The sequence below is a fragment of the Paroedura picta genome, chromosome 4, assembly GCF_049243985.1.
Source record: "Paroedura picta isolate Pp20150507F chromosome 4, Ppicta_v3.0, whole genome shotgun sequence".
In the NCBI taxonomy this organism is placed as follows: Eukaryota; Metazoa; Chordata; class Lepidosauria; order Squamata; family Gekkonidae; genus Paroedura; species Paroedura picta.
The window spans coordinates 72,240,633-72,258,917 of NC_135372.1; the positions used below are offsets into that span (position 1 = coordinate 72,240,633).

Here is an 18,285-nt window from a genome sequence, read left to right on the forward strand (position 1 = left end):
ATTTTTGAGTTCCTGTGCATTCTCTTGTCTTAGTGGGCTGTTTCTAAATAAAGAGTCATAAAATGGGACTCCAAATGTGTCAAAACTATTAAATCTTAAATAATTTAAAGTGAATGGTGTTATCCATGGCCTGCTTATAGCATGACATATAAATAGAAGAAGAGTTGGTTCTTATATGCCACTTTTCTCTACCCAAAGGAGTCTCAAAGCGGCTTACAGTCGCCTTCCCTTTCCTCTCCCCACAACAGACACCGTGTGAGGTGGGTGAGGCTGAGAGAGCCCTGATATCACTGCTCGGTCAGAACAGCTTTATCACTGCCGTGGCGAGCCCAAGGTCACTTAGCTGGCTGCATGTGGGGGAGCACAGAATCAAATCCAGCTCACTAGATTGGAAGTCACACTCCTAACCACTACACCAAGCTGGCTCTTTATATATTATATATAAATAATGCAACCATTCAACCATACTTTATTGTATTTGAAAAATTGCAACTCCGGTGTATAAAATATTGAAAATATATAATTCTGATTTCCTTAGATGATGATGAAATTAGTTCAAATGGAGAATTGCCGGTAACAGCAATGACTTTGCCAAGTCAATCAAAGATCAATCTGCATGCTATCACTGCATTAAAAACATTAGATTATAGGTAAGTACGTTTGAAGCTTATAAACCTGCAGGATTATAAAGGGAAATTAGTATTATATTATAAAATATCATAAAACAATTATTGTTTTTCTGTTCTTGACACAGATCAGATAGTGCTGGCATAAGAGTATGAGCTTGCAGGATCACTGGCACTTCTTACAGCATCTCACTTATTATTAATAATCATGAAATTAAATGAATAATAATAAAGGCAGAAAATAGATTTAGGTAGCTAGCCAAGTTAGTTTGAAGCAACAAAGCAAAGTTGGGTCTAAAGGGTGGCACAAGATCCAAACTTTGTATTCAATGGGCAGAAAAGAGAATCAGAGAATCATAGATTTGGAAGGGACCTCCTAGGTCATCTATTCCAACCCCCTGCACTGTGCAGGATACAACCCTGTCGCTCATCCACCGCTCATCCTTTGAACCTTCACAGAATCAGCCTCTCTGTCTGATGGCTATCCAGCTTCTGTTTAAACATTTCCAAAGAAGGAAAACCCACCACCTCTCGAAGAAGCCTGTTCCACTGAGAAACCGCTCTGTCAGGAACTTCTTCCAGATGTTTAGACAACATTTCTTTTGATTTAATTTCATCCTATTGGTTCTGGTCTGTCACTCCGGGACAAGAGACTATAAATGGTCATGTCAACCCACCCTTACTCTTCCCAAATGTCCAATGATGGTCCTAGAGGGAGTGGGAAGGAGAGGGACCTTGGGTGGGCATGTACACAGCTCTGCTTCCCAGCCATATTCTGCATGATGGTACCACTTCCAGGGTTTCTTGAAGCCTGAATAATATCTTAGGGGGTTCTCAATGGTAGGAAAGTCAAGGAAAGCTGCCCTAAATACTGCTTTTCAAGATTTGGCTGAGCAGAATGCATGGAAAGGGAAAGAGAAAGGCTAGACTATTGGAGAAAATGACCTGCAGACTGGCAATTACTTCAGCAGCTATCAGCATGATCTGTTATTGAAGTTTACTTGAGTCATGGAGAAAAGGGAAGGTTCACCTATCTTGGAGCTTTTTATGATGCTCAGACTTCCCAGTATCCCTAGTGGCTATAGTTAGTTGCCAGAGTTTTAACTAAGATGCTTTTATAATATGCTGCCTACCTTGTATTTTATCTCTTATAGTTTATTTAATCATTTTAAGATCTGTTTGGTCATGTAACCCCATTTTATTATTTTGTTGAAATTTTAAACCGTATTTTTATATGTCTTATACTTTTTACGCCAATAAAAGGTTACTGACTGACTGACTGGCTATAGTCAGAACTGCATTTTTAAAAAGTAAAAGGCTGAAAAGCATCTCTTTAGTTCTATAAATCCTTTGTCTGACATTATCCTCCTGTACTGGTTATTCTGGAATCCCGCCGATCCCTGCAGTATGCCTCAATTACAAGATTTACTTTTATTTTTTGATTCCTTAACTGATTTGGTTCCTTACTGGATCCTGTTTGGCTCAAGAGCCATAGGCGGCAGACCCCTGATTTGGGACTTTACAGGCCAAAACTAGCACCTTGAACTGTGCCTGAAAGCTTACTAGTAGAAAAGGCAGATATTATGTCTACTTACATTGAACTTAACCTGCCTGCATGGTTTTGTACCAGGTGCTATTTCTACCCTTCATGGGTACACCCACTCATTACAGTAGTCTAATCTGTCCCAGAAGCAGGAATGACTCACTAGGGTGTAAGCTGCACAGAGCTTTTATTCCAATCCCAGGTCGATTCGGTCCCTGCTGTCTACACAGAATGCGATTTCCGTTCTGATTTTGGCCTATTTAAATTTTCCTTCTGCAATAAGAAGGATTGATCCGGAGTGATCCTACCTTTATCGTGCGATGTCTTAGAGTGCTTTTAATGCTCAATATTTTAAAAATCAATCTGGGCTTTGCTTCGTGGTAGAGAACCCCTGATTGGCCAAAGCTGATCATGTGACGCTTGCCTTAAAGGAAAAGTCCCTAATTTCTCTCAATTACTGTCGGTCTTGGATTTTTTTCTGCCTGCTCTGCCTTCTTCGATCCTCTCTCTCTACCCTCCAAGAACAGAATGAGGTTCCCTGCTTGGCTCCTCTCCCCCCCCCTTCAAGAAAAGAAAGAAACAGGCTTGTCTCCCTCCTCTTCTGAACTACCCTAACCATGTGCAGAACACTTTTCTGTTTCAATGGGGAGGGGGGGGGAAGAGGAAGACCCAAGTTCAAATTGATCTGAATTCAACAGGATTGACAATGGAATAAACAAAGTAAGTGCAGACTCTGTCTAGGTCTTTGTCTTCCAGTAGAGAATTAATCTGGTAGATCTGACTCTTGACTATGTTTTATCAAAGAAGGAACAGTCTAGTAAACATCTTATAAACTAGATTTTTTAAATTGTATATATAGTGAGAAACAGGCGACTGTAATACCAGAAGATGTATTCAATGCAGTAGGACACAATCCAGTAACTACTGTGAACTTCAGCAGGAATCATCTGACCGAAATTCCAGAAAGGTACTAAGTTTGTATTAGTACAGTTTTAGTACAGTTAAATAGTTTTGGCATGAGTCTTGTGAGGAAATCTATCATTTTCAGTTGCATTTATATTTGCTGATGATCTTGACAGATTGTAAGTAGTTATATAGGTGTGCTAGAAAATATAATAGATTTCTTTAAAAATGTTTTCCGAGTATATTTGATAACAAAGTAGGTATCCCTCTCCAGTACTACATAGTGTGATGTTACATAAAACAAATCCAAATATACTCATATGAACAGTGATGAATTCTTGCACAATAGAAGTTAAACAAACACAGATTTTACTCGTTACTCACTTTCCCCCCAAAAGTGCTCAAAGATACTCTCCCATCTAGGAAGCTTGCTGGGCTAAAACTGCTTCATTAGTGGAATTGTGCCATTTCTTCAGGCTATTCTTTGATAGTCTTTCAGTACTAACCTGTCTGTTAGTTTGCTTGCATAATTTAGTGACAAAAGTTATTCTGTAGAAAACACGGCTGAACACTCAGTCTAGTATGTGCACTGTCTTAAAATCTCACTGAACTATGGTATGGTTTAACAATGTATAACACTTTCTGTTTCATTCTTTTCTCCCTGAGACCCATTATGCACAGGCTAGAATGCCCAATTTTGTGAATCCTCTTCAAAATAGTTTTTTGCTGACTTGTGGGTGGGATTAAATTCTAGCGTTGAAGTGTGATGCTCAGCTATAGCTAAATAACATCATGTGGGATTACAACATGGTGAAAGGGTGGTTTAATTAAAGGCCTTTTGAAATGGCTCCAAACACAGGAAGTTCTTGCTTTGGCAAACATTTCCAACCTTCTAAGTTTCGTATTGTTTTATAATTGTCTGCAGAATTGTGGCGCTAAAAGAATCTCTCTGTGATATCAATTTTGGTTTCAATAAGATCTCTTCTGTTTCCCTGGAGCTGTGTATGCTTCACAGATTGACACATTTGGATTTCAGGTAAGTGATTATGTGACTATTGTTTCTAAGGCATATATTGAAGCTTAGTGCACCTTAAATGGTTTGCCCTTGTAATAACAGATGACTTGTGAAGGAAGGGGAGGTAAGCTGCCTATACTTATCTGAGGATTCACTATTGGAGAGAGGGCAGAGCTTAGGAACTAGGGAGGGAAGAAGACCAGGATGGGGGTAACAAGACTGGGAGGAGAGTAATTTGAGAAATGGATGAGCGTATGGCCCAGGAGAAGGCTTAGGGACTACGTATGTGCCCAGGAGAGAGGTGGGGAAGGTTAGGAATAGGGAATTATGGGAAGAAAGAATAGCTGAAAGGAGTCTGGAAAAGAGAGCTAAGAATTGTAGTTTGGGTGGGAGGGAAATGGGGAAAGTGGTTAAAATATTTGTAGCCACTTGATTTAAGAAATAGATTTTAGGAGCATGCTAGTAATTGGCTTTTAAGCAATTTGTTGTTTAGATTTAACTTCATTGTTACTGTGTTCTTATTTCTATAGTATAGGCATTTACAATAGTACTCAGTTGCTAATTTATGGTGTTAAATAGATAAACAAGACAGTTGGGATGTTAGCTGATGCAACCAAGGAAATGCTAAACTCTCTTCAGATCTCTGTAACAATTTAAGAAGTAACAATAAAGAAATTACCATTGGGTAGGTGAAAAATTACAAATTTCCATATAGGAAATGATGTGTCCCCACAAGCATACCATCGTATGTATTGAATATGGACAAACATTTTATGCCACTAGAATCTGTTGCCAGGCAAAGCTTTCTAGCACATGTATATGTAGCTGATACCTATAATAAGAAGAAGAATATAAGAGCAGTCCTGCTGGAACAGAGCATCTAGTCCTGTGTCCTATTTCAAATGGTGACAACTAGGGGCAGTTTTGCACTCACAGTTTTTCATCGAAGTAAAAGATTATGCATTTGAGAGAGCTTTCCTCTGTGGCTAGGCCTGCCTTCTCCACTGCCACAGCTGCCCCGTCCTCCATGGGCTCTGTCTCTGTTGCTGGGCTGGCCTTTACAGGCTATGCCTCCACAGCTGGGCTGCCTCCATGGGCTGTACCTCTGAAACTGGGCTGGCCTTCTCTGTCACAGCAGCTGCCCCAGCCATGGAGAGCTCAGCCTCCGTGGCTGGGTCAGCCTTCTCTGCTGCCATGGCAGCCTTTACTCAGTGGGCCATGTCCCCGTAGCTGGGGAAGCTTCCTTGGCTTCCCCCGCCACCATTGGCTGCCTCCGTGGTGGCTGCCATTCAAGGACTTCTGGTGCACTCAGTGGGCGGGAGTTCTGTTTCACTGAGCGCGCCAGAAGATGTGTTCCATATAAAAAAAAACTGTAATGGGTTTTCTGTGGCAAAACCACTGCCACATGCAGAATCAAAAAAGCAAATATCTTTTTGCTGATTTTTTGTGAGGTTTCCTGTTGTGCATAATTGACCCAGGTACTTCTGCATTAAGGCTGCCAACCAATATCAGAAGAATATAATGGTTTATAAATACAAATAAACATCAATCATCCTGGAATATGTGGAGGCAATTAAGATACAACTATTTACATATGATACTTTCATTTATATTCATGGACACATGTCAACACAGATTTGGGATAGTCCCATGAGACAGTGGTCCTGTTAGAGTCATCTTAATTCCACATTTAAACATTATGTAGTGAAAAGCAGTTTGAATTTTATTATCATCCGTTAATAATAATGCTTGAGGTATTGTGTTGCTTTATTTTACAATTTAGAAACAACACTTTGACATCTCTGCCTGATGAAATGGAAACACTGGCAAGACTGCAAATTATAAACCTTGCTTTTAACAGGTAAGTGCTCTTGCTCTGCTGCTTATAAGAGTACTAAATAAATTGGTCTTTTACTTTGTTTGAAAGAATTTCTGCCTTCTTGTTTTTTGAGTTCAGGAACCAAAAATAACTTTGATACTCTCTATCATGTGTCAAATTGGTATTTGTTCGATGGTGGCTGCCTTGAGGAAACAATAATCTTTGAGGTCTTGGCTCTTAAATTTAGTATCCCCTTTTTATACAATTTACTTGTTCTTAATATAGATTTGGAGTTATGTTTTCTTTCTTTTGGCTGTCGATGTAGTTCTGCCTGCCTTTTTTAATGGAATTGCCTATATGGCATTATGTTGCAATGTTCCATATCTTTAGAATCTTGCTTCAAAAGGCAAGCTTTGAAATTGTTGGAACACATTTTGTCGTATCAAGTGGCACTCCTTTTTCATTCTGGCATACTCAGTGTGATTAAGAGCTCACCCATTTGGCCTACTCATGTCATCGGTAGTATATTGGGGATGGAAACCTGTGAGATGCTTCAGCTTCTGTGAACCAGCTGTGTAATCAACTAGAACTCCCTGCTCATAGATGTCAGAATGCTCATTTCTTTGTATGGCTGCTACAATTGTGGGTTTTTAAAAATAACTATACCAGATCAGAGAAGCCACTGATGTCTTGCAGACTTGATAAATAATTTATTGTAATACATATATGTTATCTGCTTTCCAACAGTTTTAAACACTCTACTATATAATTTGCCAATTACACAGGGAGATCATTTTGATGGAGTAGAGTTATGTGTGTGTCTTTTAGAAGTCTTAAAACTATTTTTGTAGTATTCATGCCAAGAAGCTTCCTTATACTAAATCAAACCATCAGTCTACTCACACTGGCAGTGGCTTTCCAGGATTTCAGGCAGAGGTCTTGCATTTTCCCTACTGCCTACTCCTTTTTAACTGAAAAGGCCAGGGATTGAACCTGGGAGCTTCTGCGTACCAAACAGACACTGTCCCACTGAACTACAGCCCCTCCCTAATTTGTTCTCTTTTCTATTATAAACATAGTTTATAATAGGTTATAATAGGTTCTCTAAAACAGTGGTCCCCAACCCCCGGTCCGGGGACCGGTACCAGGCCATGGATTAGTCGGTACTGGGCCGCAGCTCCACCTTGTCGTCTCTGGCTGTTGCCTCAGGGGCTTCCCTGCCACTCTGCCGCCGATCACCTTTGGTGCTCTCCAGCGGCTGCAATGGCTGGGACTCCCCCTCGGCGTGGCACTGCACAGTTGCTGCTGGCAGCGCCCCCCAGTGGGCAGCGGGAAGTCAGGGGCACTGGTGGGAAAGCAAGTTGAGAAGGGGCTCAGGTGGCAGCAAACCCCCCCCCCCCAGCCTCAGTAAAATTGTCACGCGTTGACCGGTCCCCGGTGATAGAAAGGTTGGGGACCAGTGCTCTAAAAGGTTCAGTATTGATAGTCAGCACCCAGCAACCTTGTAGCTATTGGAAAGTCTAGCACGTGAATTCAGTGGCTATACTTATATAGGATGTCTCTGAGGTAGAATTTTAAAATCCTGCACTGTTGGCATGTAAATATACATGTAATAAACTATAATAGCAAAGGTCCATTGCCAGAATCCTTTACTCTTCGATCCAATCGTTTATTCTTCAATCCATCTACTGCTAATGTGTCTCCACAATGTTGTAATTTTCTTCCAATATAATCTGCAAATTGCCACCAATTTCAGGCTAATTTTCGATCGTATGTTTACCTAGATATTCAGGCATCAATTTATCTGAATTCTAAATTATAATAACAATTAGTGTAGAGAAACATTTAAGTAAATAAAAATATTTTTGCAATTAAATTAACATAAACCAGAGTATATACTTATTTTCTAAAGTCCACACTTGGCTATGGTTGGATTACAGAGCTAATATCAGCCCCCCAAATAAGGGCTTAATTGTGACTCCTCAACAGCACTGTACTTTCCAATTCATTTGACTGTTCTTGGTAGAATTAGCACGCTTCTGTGCAGCACTTTTACATATTGGTGTCATTTCTCTGCGTTGTGCAGGAGGTTGGACTAGATGACCCTGGAGGTCTCTTCCAACTCTATGATTCTTTCGAGTTAATTGCCATTATGAGACCTGCAACCCTGCCTAGCTTGTGAGGCATTTTTCGATAGTTTTTCATCTTTTAATGAAAGCTTGTTATAGATTCCATATCTCTTTTGTCGTAGCATTTTAATTGTAATAACATTATTATTATAGATAATGTAATGACAATTAAAATGCTAGGACAAAAGAGATATGGAATCTATAACATATCTCTTTTGTCGTAGCATTTTAATTGTAATAACATTATTGGACTAACAAATGCAGCGACGTAGACTTTACTAATTATCTTTCTAACTTTCACTGCATTTTACTTCAAGAAACCTGGTCAGCTGACACTCCCAACTTCAAAGATTTTATAGTTTACCATTCTCCTGCAACTAGAGTTCATCGCAAAGGTCGTTGTAGAGCTGGATTAGCATGTTTTGTCAAAGCCAACTCAGGACTCAAGTCTATTTTTAGGATCTTGTCCCCCGATTGCTATAGCTATTCTGCTGTCGCTCTCTGTGGACTACCATATCATCCTGATTAACACATATTTACCCCCAGTTACAACTGAGAGTGAATTGAACGATAACTGGTCCAAACTTTCAGAATTCACTCTAACAACCCAAGGTCAATTTCCCACAGCCCACTTAGCTATCATGGGAGACTTCAACGCTCGCATAGGCGCGTCTAACTCAGACCTAGCCTCCTCCCTGGGGATTGTCACTGAAGATTTTATACCTTTTCAATTTTCTTTCAATCGGTCATCCTCAGATGCCACACTGAATAGGGCAGGTCTCAAACTGATCGAATACTGTCTGGCACACAATCTGCTTGTTCTAAATGGCCTTGACCAATTTCCTGGTTCAAAGGACTTCACTTTTTGCACAACCCGTGGTAGGAGTGTACTTGACTATAGCTTATGTTCTTTCAATCTTTTTGCATCAGTATATTCTCTGTCAATAGGCTCACGCACCGAAAGCGACCATCTACCACTCCAGCTCTCATTCCAAACCCTTTATAATGTTACTCCAGACCAAGCTCAACTCTCCCCCCGGAAAACACTATGTTCCTTAATAGAATTAGATTGCCACCTAAAGTTGGCAGTGAACTCACTCTATTCCTTAACTCTGCTCAGATGACTAACCTAAAACAGAATATCACTAGAACTGGCTCCCCCTCTGAGATTCTAAGAACATTTGACCAAATTGCTTTGGCCTGCAGAACTAAGGCCCTACCTCTAAGATCTACTACAACTTGGCCCTCCTCTTGGTTTGATAATGATTGCCTTGGTGCAAAGGTTGCTCTGAGGAAGTCATTCCATGAAGCTCGTCTGTCCAAAGACCCCACTTTGTTAGAAAACTATACACTCCAAAAAAGACAATATGAATCTCTAATAAACACTAAGAAGCGCTCTTACTATCAGGCAAAATGGGACCATCTTTTAGCAGCATTTAAATCTAACAACAGCAGCTCTTTTTGGAAAATGATCGCAAACTACTTAGGTGAAAGCAACAGGCCATTTAAATCTTCTATCCCTTCCCAAACATGGCACAATTATTTTTCTACACTTTTTGCTCCCTCCCCAATCCAAAATAATCATCTCAGTTTACCCTCTGCTGATTCTCTTCCTAGCTGGCCACCTGTCAGTCTGGATGAAATTGAAACCCTTATCCAAGAACTAAAACTAGGCAAATCTCCAGGGCCTGATGGTCTACCAGCTGAATTATTTAAACTAAACTCTAACTGGTGGAAACAACTCCTGGCTGTCCTTTTTACAGCTATCGACCAATCGGGAGTATTCCCTGAATCCTGGCTCAACTCAATCATTGTGCCTATTTATAAAAAAGGTGGTGCCAGCTCTCCAGAAAACTACCGTCCTATTAGCCTTCTATCCATCGCCAGCAAAATGTATGCCAAACATCTAGAACTTAAACTCCTAGATTGGGTTACTTCAAATGACCTAATAGGTCCTGAACAAATTGGCTTCACTAAAAACTGTTCCACTATAGACCACTGCTTAACCCTCTACTCTCTTGCAGACAAATATCTTCATACAGGTAGGAGGAAACTCTATGTAGCTTTTATTGACCTCAAGGGTGCATTCGATTCTATCTCCAGGTGTTTACTATGGAGAAAATTGCAAGATCTTAATATTGATTCACGCCTATTACTACTTCTAATGAACCTCCATTCCAACAATACTTGTCAGGTTAAATTTACTGAAAAGGGTCATTTAACAAATCAAATCCCCATCCTGAGAGGAGTTAAACAAGGCTGCGTCCTTGCTCCTCATTTATTCAACCTCTTTTTACATGAACATCCAAAAACCCTAAGACTCACAAATGGTCATCCACCCAAACTAGATAAATTGCCAATCCCACTTCTTCTATATGCTGATGACACCGTCTTGCTTTCCCATTCCAGAATTGGTCTGATTAGATAACTGAATGCTTTCCATAAATATTGCCAACTCAATGACCTATCGATAAACTTCAAAAAAACCAAAGTGATGGTCTTTGCACAGAAGTGGTCTCCCTCAAACTGGTGCATTGGTGGTCATAAAATCGAGCAGGTCAAATTTCAAATACTTAGGAATCACCTTCCAACATAATTTGCATTGGACCAAACATAGAAATAGGATTACTTTGCAGGCTAACTGTTCCATTACCCATCTAAACCGGTTTTTCTTTCTTAAAGGCAATCAGTTTGTCCCAGCTGTCTATCGTGTGTTTGACTCTAAAATTATCCCCCAAATTTTCTATGGCATCCCTCTGTGGATCTCAGGTTTTAACAAAAACATGGAGAAGTTACAGTCTGCCTTTTTCCGGCAGATTTTGAAAACTCCAAATTGCGTCCCTTACTCCTCTTTATGTCTTGAAACTGGACATAATCTTCTTGAAACTAAGGCCTGGATTTTCACCTTTAAATATTGGCTAAAACTGCATTTTAGGGTTCGATCAGATAGACTATTGGCCTGTTTATTGAGAGACTCTTTTAAATTTAAATGGTTCTCTACCATCCTGACTATACTCCAACAAATTGGCATTGACCACGATTACATCCTATCTCTGAATGAACCTTCCATTATGTGCCAAATCAAACAAAGGCTACTTGATCACGAATTCCAAAAAATCCATCCCACAGTTCCAGCAATTTGCTCTCCCTGTGCGCTTGGTCTCCAAGTGAAGCACGGGATAATGCCGGCTTATTTCCATAACTTGGCAAATCCCCTCCATCGCAGAGCGTTTTCGCTTGCTCGGCTTAACGCCTTTCCATCCAAAGTATTACAAGGGAGATTTGCCAAGATCCCCTTCGAAAATAGACTATGCACCTGTGAATCAAGTTCTCCTGACACCATCCAACATATCATACTGGATTGCCCCTTGTTCACTCAACAGAGAAGGCATATCATACCTCTTATACCAAAATGGAGAAACCATTCAAGAGACTTGGTTTGCCAATTTTTACTGAGTGATAAGGATGCCGACGTCACTTTTATTATGGCTAAATTTCTGTCCTCAGTTTTTAAACTTAAACTGTCCGATGTATCTTGACTATCTTTGTATATCCTCCTAATCTGCTTTATGCCAATAAAGGTATTGTATTGTAACATTATTATAGGTTTAAAGTATTTCCGGATGTCCTGTATCACATCCCAACTCTAGAAACAATCATCCTTGCTAATAATCAGGTTGGATCTCTTGACCCTCTCCAAATAAAGAAGATGGACAGACTTGGTACCCTAGATCTTCAGAATAATGATTTATTGCAAGTACCACCAGAACTTGGCAACTGTATCAATCTCAGGTAACTTATGTGGTGATTGTGACAGCATAGACTTCTATATAGAATATGTTAACTTAAAATCCCTCAAGGCTTAAAAAAAATCCAGTATATGTTGTACTGAAACAGTACAAGTTTTGAAACAGCTTTTATTTTATGGCTTTTAGTACCATAAGGGGGGGTTACTGTCTCATATGTTAAGGAAGATTCTACATTCAAACATCCTCCTAAGTTCAGTCATTGGGTTAGATCCAGTGCAACATTTCTACAAGAACAGCAACTTCTGCCCATAGAGTGTGGCTTTTGTGACTCTTCCCTCTCATGGCAGCCAGGAATTCCCTCCAGGCTGTGGTGGGAAATGGGACCAATGACGGAACTTGAAAGAATGCTTGAACATGGAATCTTCCTTATCATATGGGACAGTGAGTGCCTCTTATGGTGTGGCACTATTCTACTAGTTTGTGAGATCCTAAGCTTTCCCAGGAGAAGAGAAATTCACTCCCAGACTTGTTTATCTTGTTTTACTTTATTCTGTGATAATGATAAAACATATACCAGGGTTTGATAGCAGCAGTTTATTTATTAGTCAGTAAATGTTAAAAGGGGCTGAATAACCTGGTAACCTTACTTACAAGGTCTAATGAAGTCAGGGAAGGCTAGTGGAAATTCAGTGTGGCAGTTCAGTTATCACTAACAGATGGCTCACCCCTGTTTTTATATCTATTATGCAGCTGCGTAAGAGTTGAGGAAACTTTCACACTGCATCTCACACTCCACATCTTTCTTTGAATTTTGCATTTACAGAGAAGGTTGATTTAAATATATATATATATATATACCCAAAGGTTTTGTGCACATCTTATGAACAATCATCATAACTGGCTTCTGGTCCTTCTACTAGGACACTTCTGCTAGAAGGCAATCCTTTCCGGACTCCTCGAGCAGCCATTCTTGCCAAGGGGACAGCTGCTGTGCTTGAATACCTAAGAAGCAGAATTCCTACTTGATTTGTTGTTTCAATTTGAACTGATATATATATATAAAGATCTTACTTTCTGAAGAATGAAGACAACAGTCCCGTGGAGTAGTATGGTCTACAAAGTGCATGTAAGGGTATCCTTCTAATTCACAGAGGAATTCTCTAATTCATCCTGTCCATTTGTGGAAAAATGTGAATGTGGCCAGCAGTAAAAGCTGTTACTCTTGTAACAAGAAAAGGTGCTGCTGTGGGCTGTGTCTGTGATATGGTTTCTACTTATATTTCTTCATTCAGTTTTGGGCATGTAACTGGCAAAGGATTGCTTTGGATTCTCTTAAATGTATTAGTATGCTTTGTATGAAGCAGGTGTCTTGGTGCCTGAAATGGGAAATAACCTGTACTGTTCGGTTTTTGCTGAAGTTTCCCGTCCCCTCCACTCTCACTTTTTAGAGAATCAAAACAATTTTTTAAAACAAAAAATGCAACGTGGACCTAGAGATTTCCTTTCAAAAGGACAAGTATGATTATTTGGCACATGTACCTACAGAAATTAGATCCAAAGGCATTCTAACAGAGCGCTAATTTCAAAATTAGGCCAAATGGATAGTGGTGCTGTATACATTTTGTTATAAGGACAACTCTGTCACCATATTAACCAACATTGAAAAATATGGCTTCTTGGACCATTGTTTGCTTTTAAAGGGGAAAAAATTGATTGTGTGTTTTGTAGTATAGCAAAAACTTTGTTAGGTGACATGCCTAGGAAAGGGGAAGTGTCCTCAGATAATCAGAGATGTTGAGTACTCAAGCTTTCTGCTCTTGTGTACCATCATCCAAAGGAATCCACAGCAGTCATCCTTCATGGCAATAATCCCTGTGCTTGGCAGAATCTTTCCTTTCTCACCAAGCCACAGAGCTTTCCTATGCAGCAGGCAGATAAATACATCTCAGGGTCACTTTTCTCTGGATATATTTATGACTACAAAATGTAAATGACACCCTGCCCCCCCACCCCAATATATATAAGTGGCAGTTGGAAAACATGAGGCACCTAACGTTTTCTATTTTTTAAATGACTTAACTCATCTGACCTGTTTGCACAAGATCCACCTCCATAAATTTTAACTGGTCTTCATATGAATGGATTGTCTATAATCTTTTATCAATCATGCAACTGTTACCTTAAGCGCTGCTGAAATCAATAGCCTTGCTTCTGTAAACAGGGTTGGGATTCAGCCTTTAGACCCATGTTCTATACTTAGTCCTGAACTGTAACTGAGGATATTCTGTTTCCCCTCATTTGAAAGGGGGGGGGGACTATATGAGTGAGCCACCCATTTCCTGCACACTACATTTCTCAGATAGGTAAACTGCTTTAGCAGTCTCCTCCTCAAATGCTGACCTCTGCATTGATATATTTATACAAGGGCTAATGCTTTGGGTGCTTGATCTTTCTGTGTAGTGAAAAGTTAGGAAGACATTCAGTTAAACAACATAAATGCTTCTCTGTTATTGCCCATCCACATAGTGTTTTGATAACTTAAAAGGCTCTGATTTTGTTGGCCTAACTCCTAGACAGATTATTTCTTCATTAATAGTGCACACAGTCCAAGCACTTGTGGAGATGACCACCATAAGAACATGCTGTTGGGCCAGTCAGACTAAGGGAGGAGGGCCTAGCTTGATCATCTAAACGGATTAATAACCTCCAAACCCTGTGGTACTTGGATTGTTTGCCTGGGTTGGGGTGAGTGTGGTTGGGAAGCTGACATCTGGAAGATTTTGTAGACTGTGGAGAGTGAAATCCAGTGAGTAGTTTTGATGTACTTTGAGTGCTTCATGTAACTTGAAATGAAGGAGAAAATGCTAATGTAAACTCTATGTAGTTTTGGTTTCTGTGAATCAGCAAAGCTACAGTATTTCCCCTGGTGATTTACAAATAAGACAACAATTTACAATAAGGTGACTTTATTTATACAATAGACTTTTAATATAGTATTCAAAACACTATTTAAATACTGAAAAAGGTAGAGTACACCAAAGCCGAAAATGGCTCTGCTATACACTGCACAGCATTGTTTGAGTCCCTGTATTCTTTTTCTGTACAGAAAGAATCTGCAAAATGCATTCTTGACAATATGCACCTTACCAGTTAGTGTCAACACACACAATAAAATGGGAAGGATACCACCTGCGTGTGCAAATGAAAGATCATTGATTTCACTGAATCCAGAGATTTAAAATATACTTTTAAGTACTTTTTTGCACATAAAATGAAGCAGCTTTCAGGTTCAGTAAATCCTTATACTGCAAAAACATTTAAATACATTCACAATCTATGTTCATAAAGTAGTAAATGATTTAGCCTTATTTACAATGATACTGTAATTAAACTGAAAAGTACAGTTTTGTCATATAGCAATCTTTGTAACACATACAAAAATGACTGTTCTGTATATAATTTAAGCTCAAAGTCACAATTGTCTCAAAATATTAATTACAATACAGCTATCTCTATAATTAAACATGTGTTTTATAAAATGGTAAAATTTGTAATAAAGTAAGTTGTTGATTTGACTTGATTACAGTACTCACAAGTAGAAAAACTAATAAGTATCTTGCCCATTGTTAAGCCATGTAAGCTAGCAAAGAGGCAGGAAAGGCCCCAATTTATAAAAATTCAGCCTCTTGTGCTGAACTGGTGTGGCTCTGTTGATGTTTGGAATAAAAGCTTTTACAAAGGGGCATGAAAATTCTACATGTAATGAGATGGTGTGTATTAGCATATTTTATTTGTAACCCTTAATGCACATCTGAAAGGTTTGCAAAGACCTTTAAAGAAGGACTGGTTTTAAGAGACTAAATAATTTTTTTAAAATTACAATAGCAGAGTTAGAAATTGGCTATAATTTCAAATATCTGTGTACAGACCAAAATATGTTTTCCTCTAGGTGTCACTATCGGGCTGCTCGGATATGACTATTGCACCATAACTCTCATGCATAGCAAATATTAAAATAAATATTCATTGTGTGTATGCCCAATCCATACTACTAGTCTAGAAGTTGCTCTGATACGTATTTCATACATGGACCACAATAATACAGCTAGATGGAAAAATGCAATTTTAAAATATTTTATAGAACTTACTAACAAAAGATAGTGTTTTGTGAAAGTATGTTAGTCTGAGCTTTATCTAAATTTTACCTGAAGTCATAGACCCTATACTTTGTTTCCTTTTGTGCTCCTCTTTGTTGGTGGCAGTAGCAGTCCTCTACTGCAGTTTGTATGTTCCTCTGGTAAATATTGTATGAGCGGAAGTACCTATGGCTGCAATCCTAAGGCCACTGTCCTGAGACCAAGCCCAGTTGAATAACATGAGACTGACTTCTGAGTAGACCTGCTTAGGATTGTTTCCTATGTCTCTCAAAGAGCCTAAAAGTGCCTAGTACAAGAGGAATCCATACAGTGACAGAGAACTACTGCCATATTAGGCAAAATGGTGCACAAGTAGGAAAGTGGTATAGGGTCCAGGTTGGGGGAAAAAATAGCTTATCACTAGGTGATTCTGAAAACTGTTGGCATTTGTAATGATGCTATCTAATCCTTCACACAGGAATAGATATAAATGTTTAAAAGGGATTTTTTTCTCCCTGTGTGATTGGCATGAAAATTTCTTAGAGGGACATATATTGAGGTCAACTCAGTATATTCACAAAGTAGCTCTGTCCAAGGCTGTTTTTAGCTAGGATGGGTGGCACAGTCTGCAATGGCACCATAAGCAACTGGATATTTGGTGTGGGAAGTCCACATTACATAGGCACTAGATTTACAATGGAAGAATGGTTTTAAAAACTAAACTATTTTATGCAAAATTCAGATAAAAATATGGCAAAACCAGTAATGGCAAAATTTTGCTAGGCACATTTTTTCTCCAAAGGGTAACTACTTACAATCATTATAATGCAGGCAACTTTCATGTTCCTGAATAGAACAAAATATTAGAATGACAATTCAAGGATTTAGAAATTTAATTTTTTTAGAAGTAACTTTTGTGGCATATGTTCTGGAAGCAAATCCCGCCTGTGTGCATAGACCTCAACGTTTCGCCCAAAGCTGATGGAGAGGCTGCGGCTCCCCCTCCCGGCCCCTCCAGGACGCCAGCAAATCGGCCGCCAAAGCGGCCAATTAGCTTGCGGCTCGGCAAGCTTCTCTTCCCCCCCCTCCTGAAACAAGAAGCTTGCTGGGCCGCAAGCTAATCGGCAGCTTTGGCGGCCGATTTGCTCGCGGCCTGGCGAGCTTCTCGCTTTGGGGGGGAGGGAAGAAGGAGCCGCGGCCCAGCACCAAGGCCTTCGCGGCCCGGTACCAGCCCGCAGGTTGGGGACCACTGCTATAGCACACAGCAATGAAATCCAGGTTCTATTTAATTTAATTGGTTAGTTTGTGGAATGAAGATTTGACCTGTAGAGCAGGGGTAATCAACCTGTGGTCCTCCAGATGTTTAAGGACTACAATTCCCATGAACCACTGCCAGCATTTGCTGTAGAGAACCGTTTCAATTTTGATTTACCATCACCAGTTTTATAAACAAATCATTTTGCATGTGGGGTTTGAACTGAGATATGGTATACTTGCAGTACTTTTTTCAAGAATTCAGAGACTTGGAGATATCTTGGGAAAGTACAATGTCATTATGCTTAGCTGCTGCTTATGCATATCTCATAATCATTTTAGAAGAAGAAGTTGGTTCTTAAATACCACTTTTCTCTAACCGAAGGGGTCTCAAAGCGGCTTACAATTGCTTTCTCTTTCCTCTCCCCACAACAGACACCCTGAGGCTGAGAAAGCCCTGATATTCCTGTTCGGTCAGAGCAGTTTTCTCAGTGCTATGGCGAGCCCAAAGTCACCCAGCTGGTTGCATGTGGGGGAGCGCAGATTCAAACTCAGCTCACCAGATTAGAAGGCCACACTCCTAACCACTACACCGAACTGCTTCTCTCAATAACACAGTTGAAATGAGACTTGTATGCCCTAGGCAACTCTGAGGGGCTGTCCTGAGTTATTTTTGGCTATTTAACAGTTTGATGCAGTATTGTTTGCTAATTTAAAATAATAATAATAAATTATAGAATCATAGAGTTGTAAGGGGCCATACAGGCCATCTAGTCCAACCCCCTGCTCTACGCAGGATCAGCCCTAAGCATCGTAAAGCATCCAAGAAAAGTGTGTATCCAACCTTTGCTTGAAGACTGCCAGTGAGGGGGAGCTCACCACCTCCTTAGGCAGCCTATTCCACTGCTGAACTACTCTGTGAAAATGTTTTTCCTGATATCTAGCCTATATTGTTGTACTATTGTTGATATAAATTGCTTTGGTAATGGAAAGGGTGATATATAAATATTTTAAAGAAACCAGTCATATTTTAAAGAAATTATTTTAAAGAAATGATATACTGTATATACTCGCATATAAGCCGAGGCACCTAATTTCACCTCAAAATGCT

The 18,285-nt window shown here is 39.7% G+C and overlaps 1 protein-coding gene across 3 annotated transcripts in view; it reads left to right on the forward strand.

Moving 5' to 3' along the window:
* Positions 1-15,359, forward strand: part of LRRC40 (leucine rich repeat containing 40) — a 30,186-nt gene extending 14,827 nt beyond the window's left edge. For 2 of the 3 annotated variants that reach the window (XM_077333356.1, XM_077333355.1), the window contains exons 10-15: positions 539-650; positions 3,029-3,136; positions 3,998-4,108; positions 5,871-5,948; positions 11,642-11,827; positions 12,705-15,359. In XM_077333356.1, the coding sequence (XP_077189471.1) occupies positions 539-650; positions 3,029-3,136; positions 3,998-4,108; positions 5,871-5,948; positions 11,642-11,827; positions 12,705-12,810 (701 nt within the window). In that variant the 3' untranslated portion in view covers positions 12,811-15,359. Of the gene's footprint in view, positions 1-538; positions 651-3,028; positions 3,137-3,997; positions 4,109-5,870; positions 5,949-11,641; positions 11,828-12,534; positions 12,680-12,704 lie in introns of those variants that run through there. The other variant, XM_077333357.1, reaches the window with a different exon arrangement.
* The last annotated feature ends 2,926 nt before the right edge of the window (positions 15,360-18,285 follow it).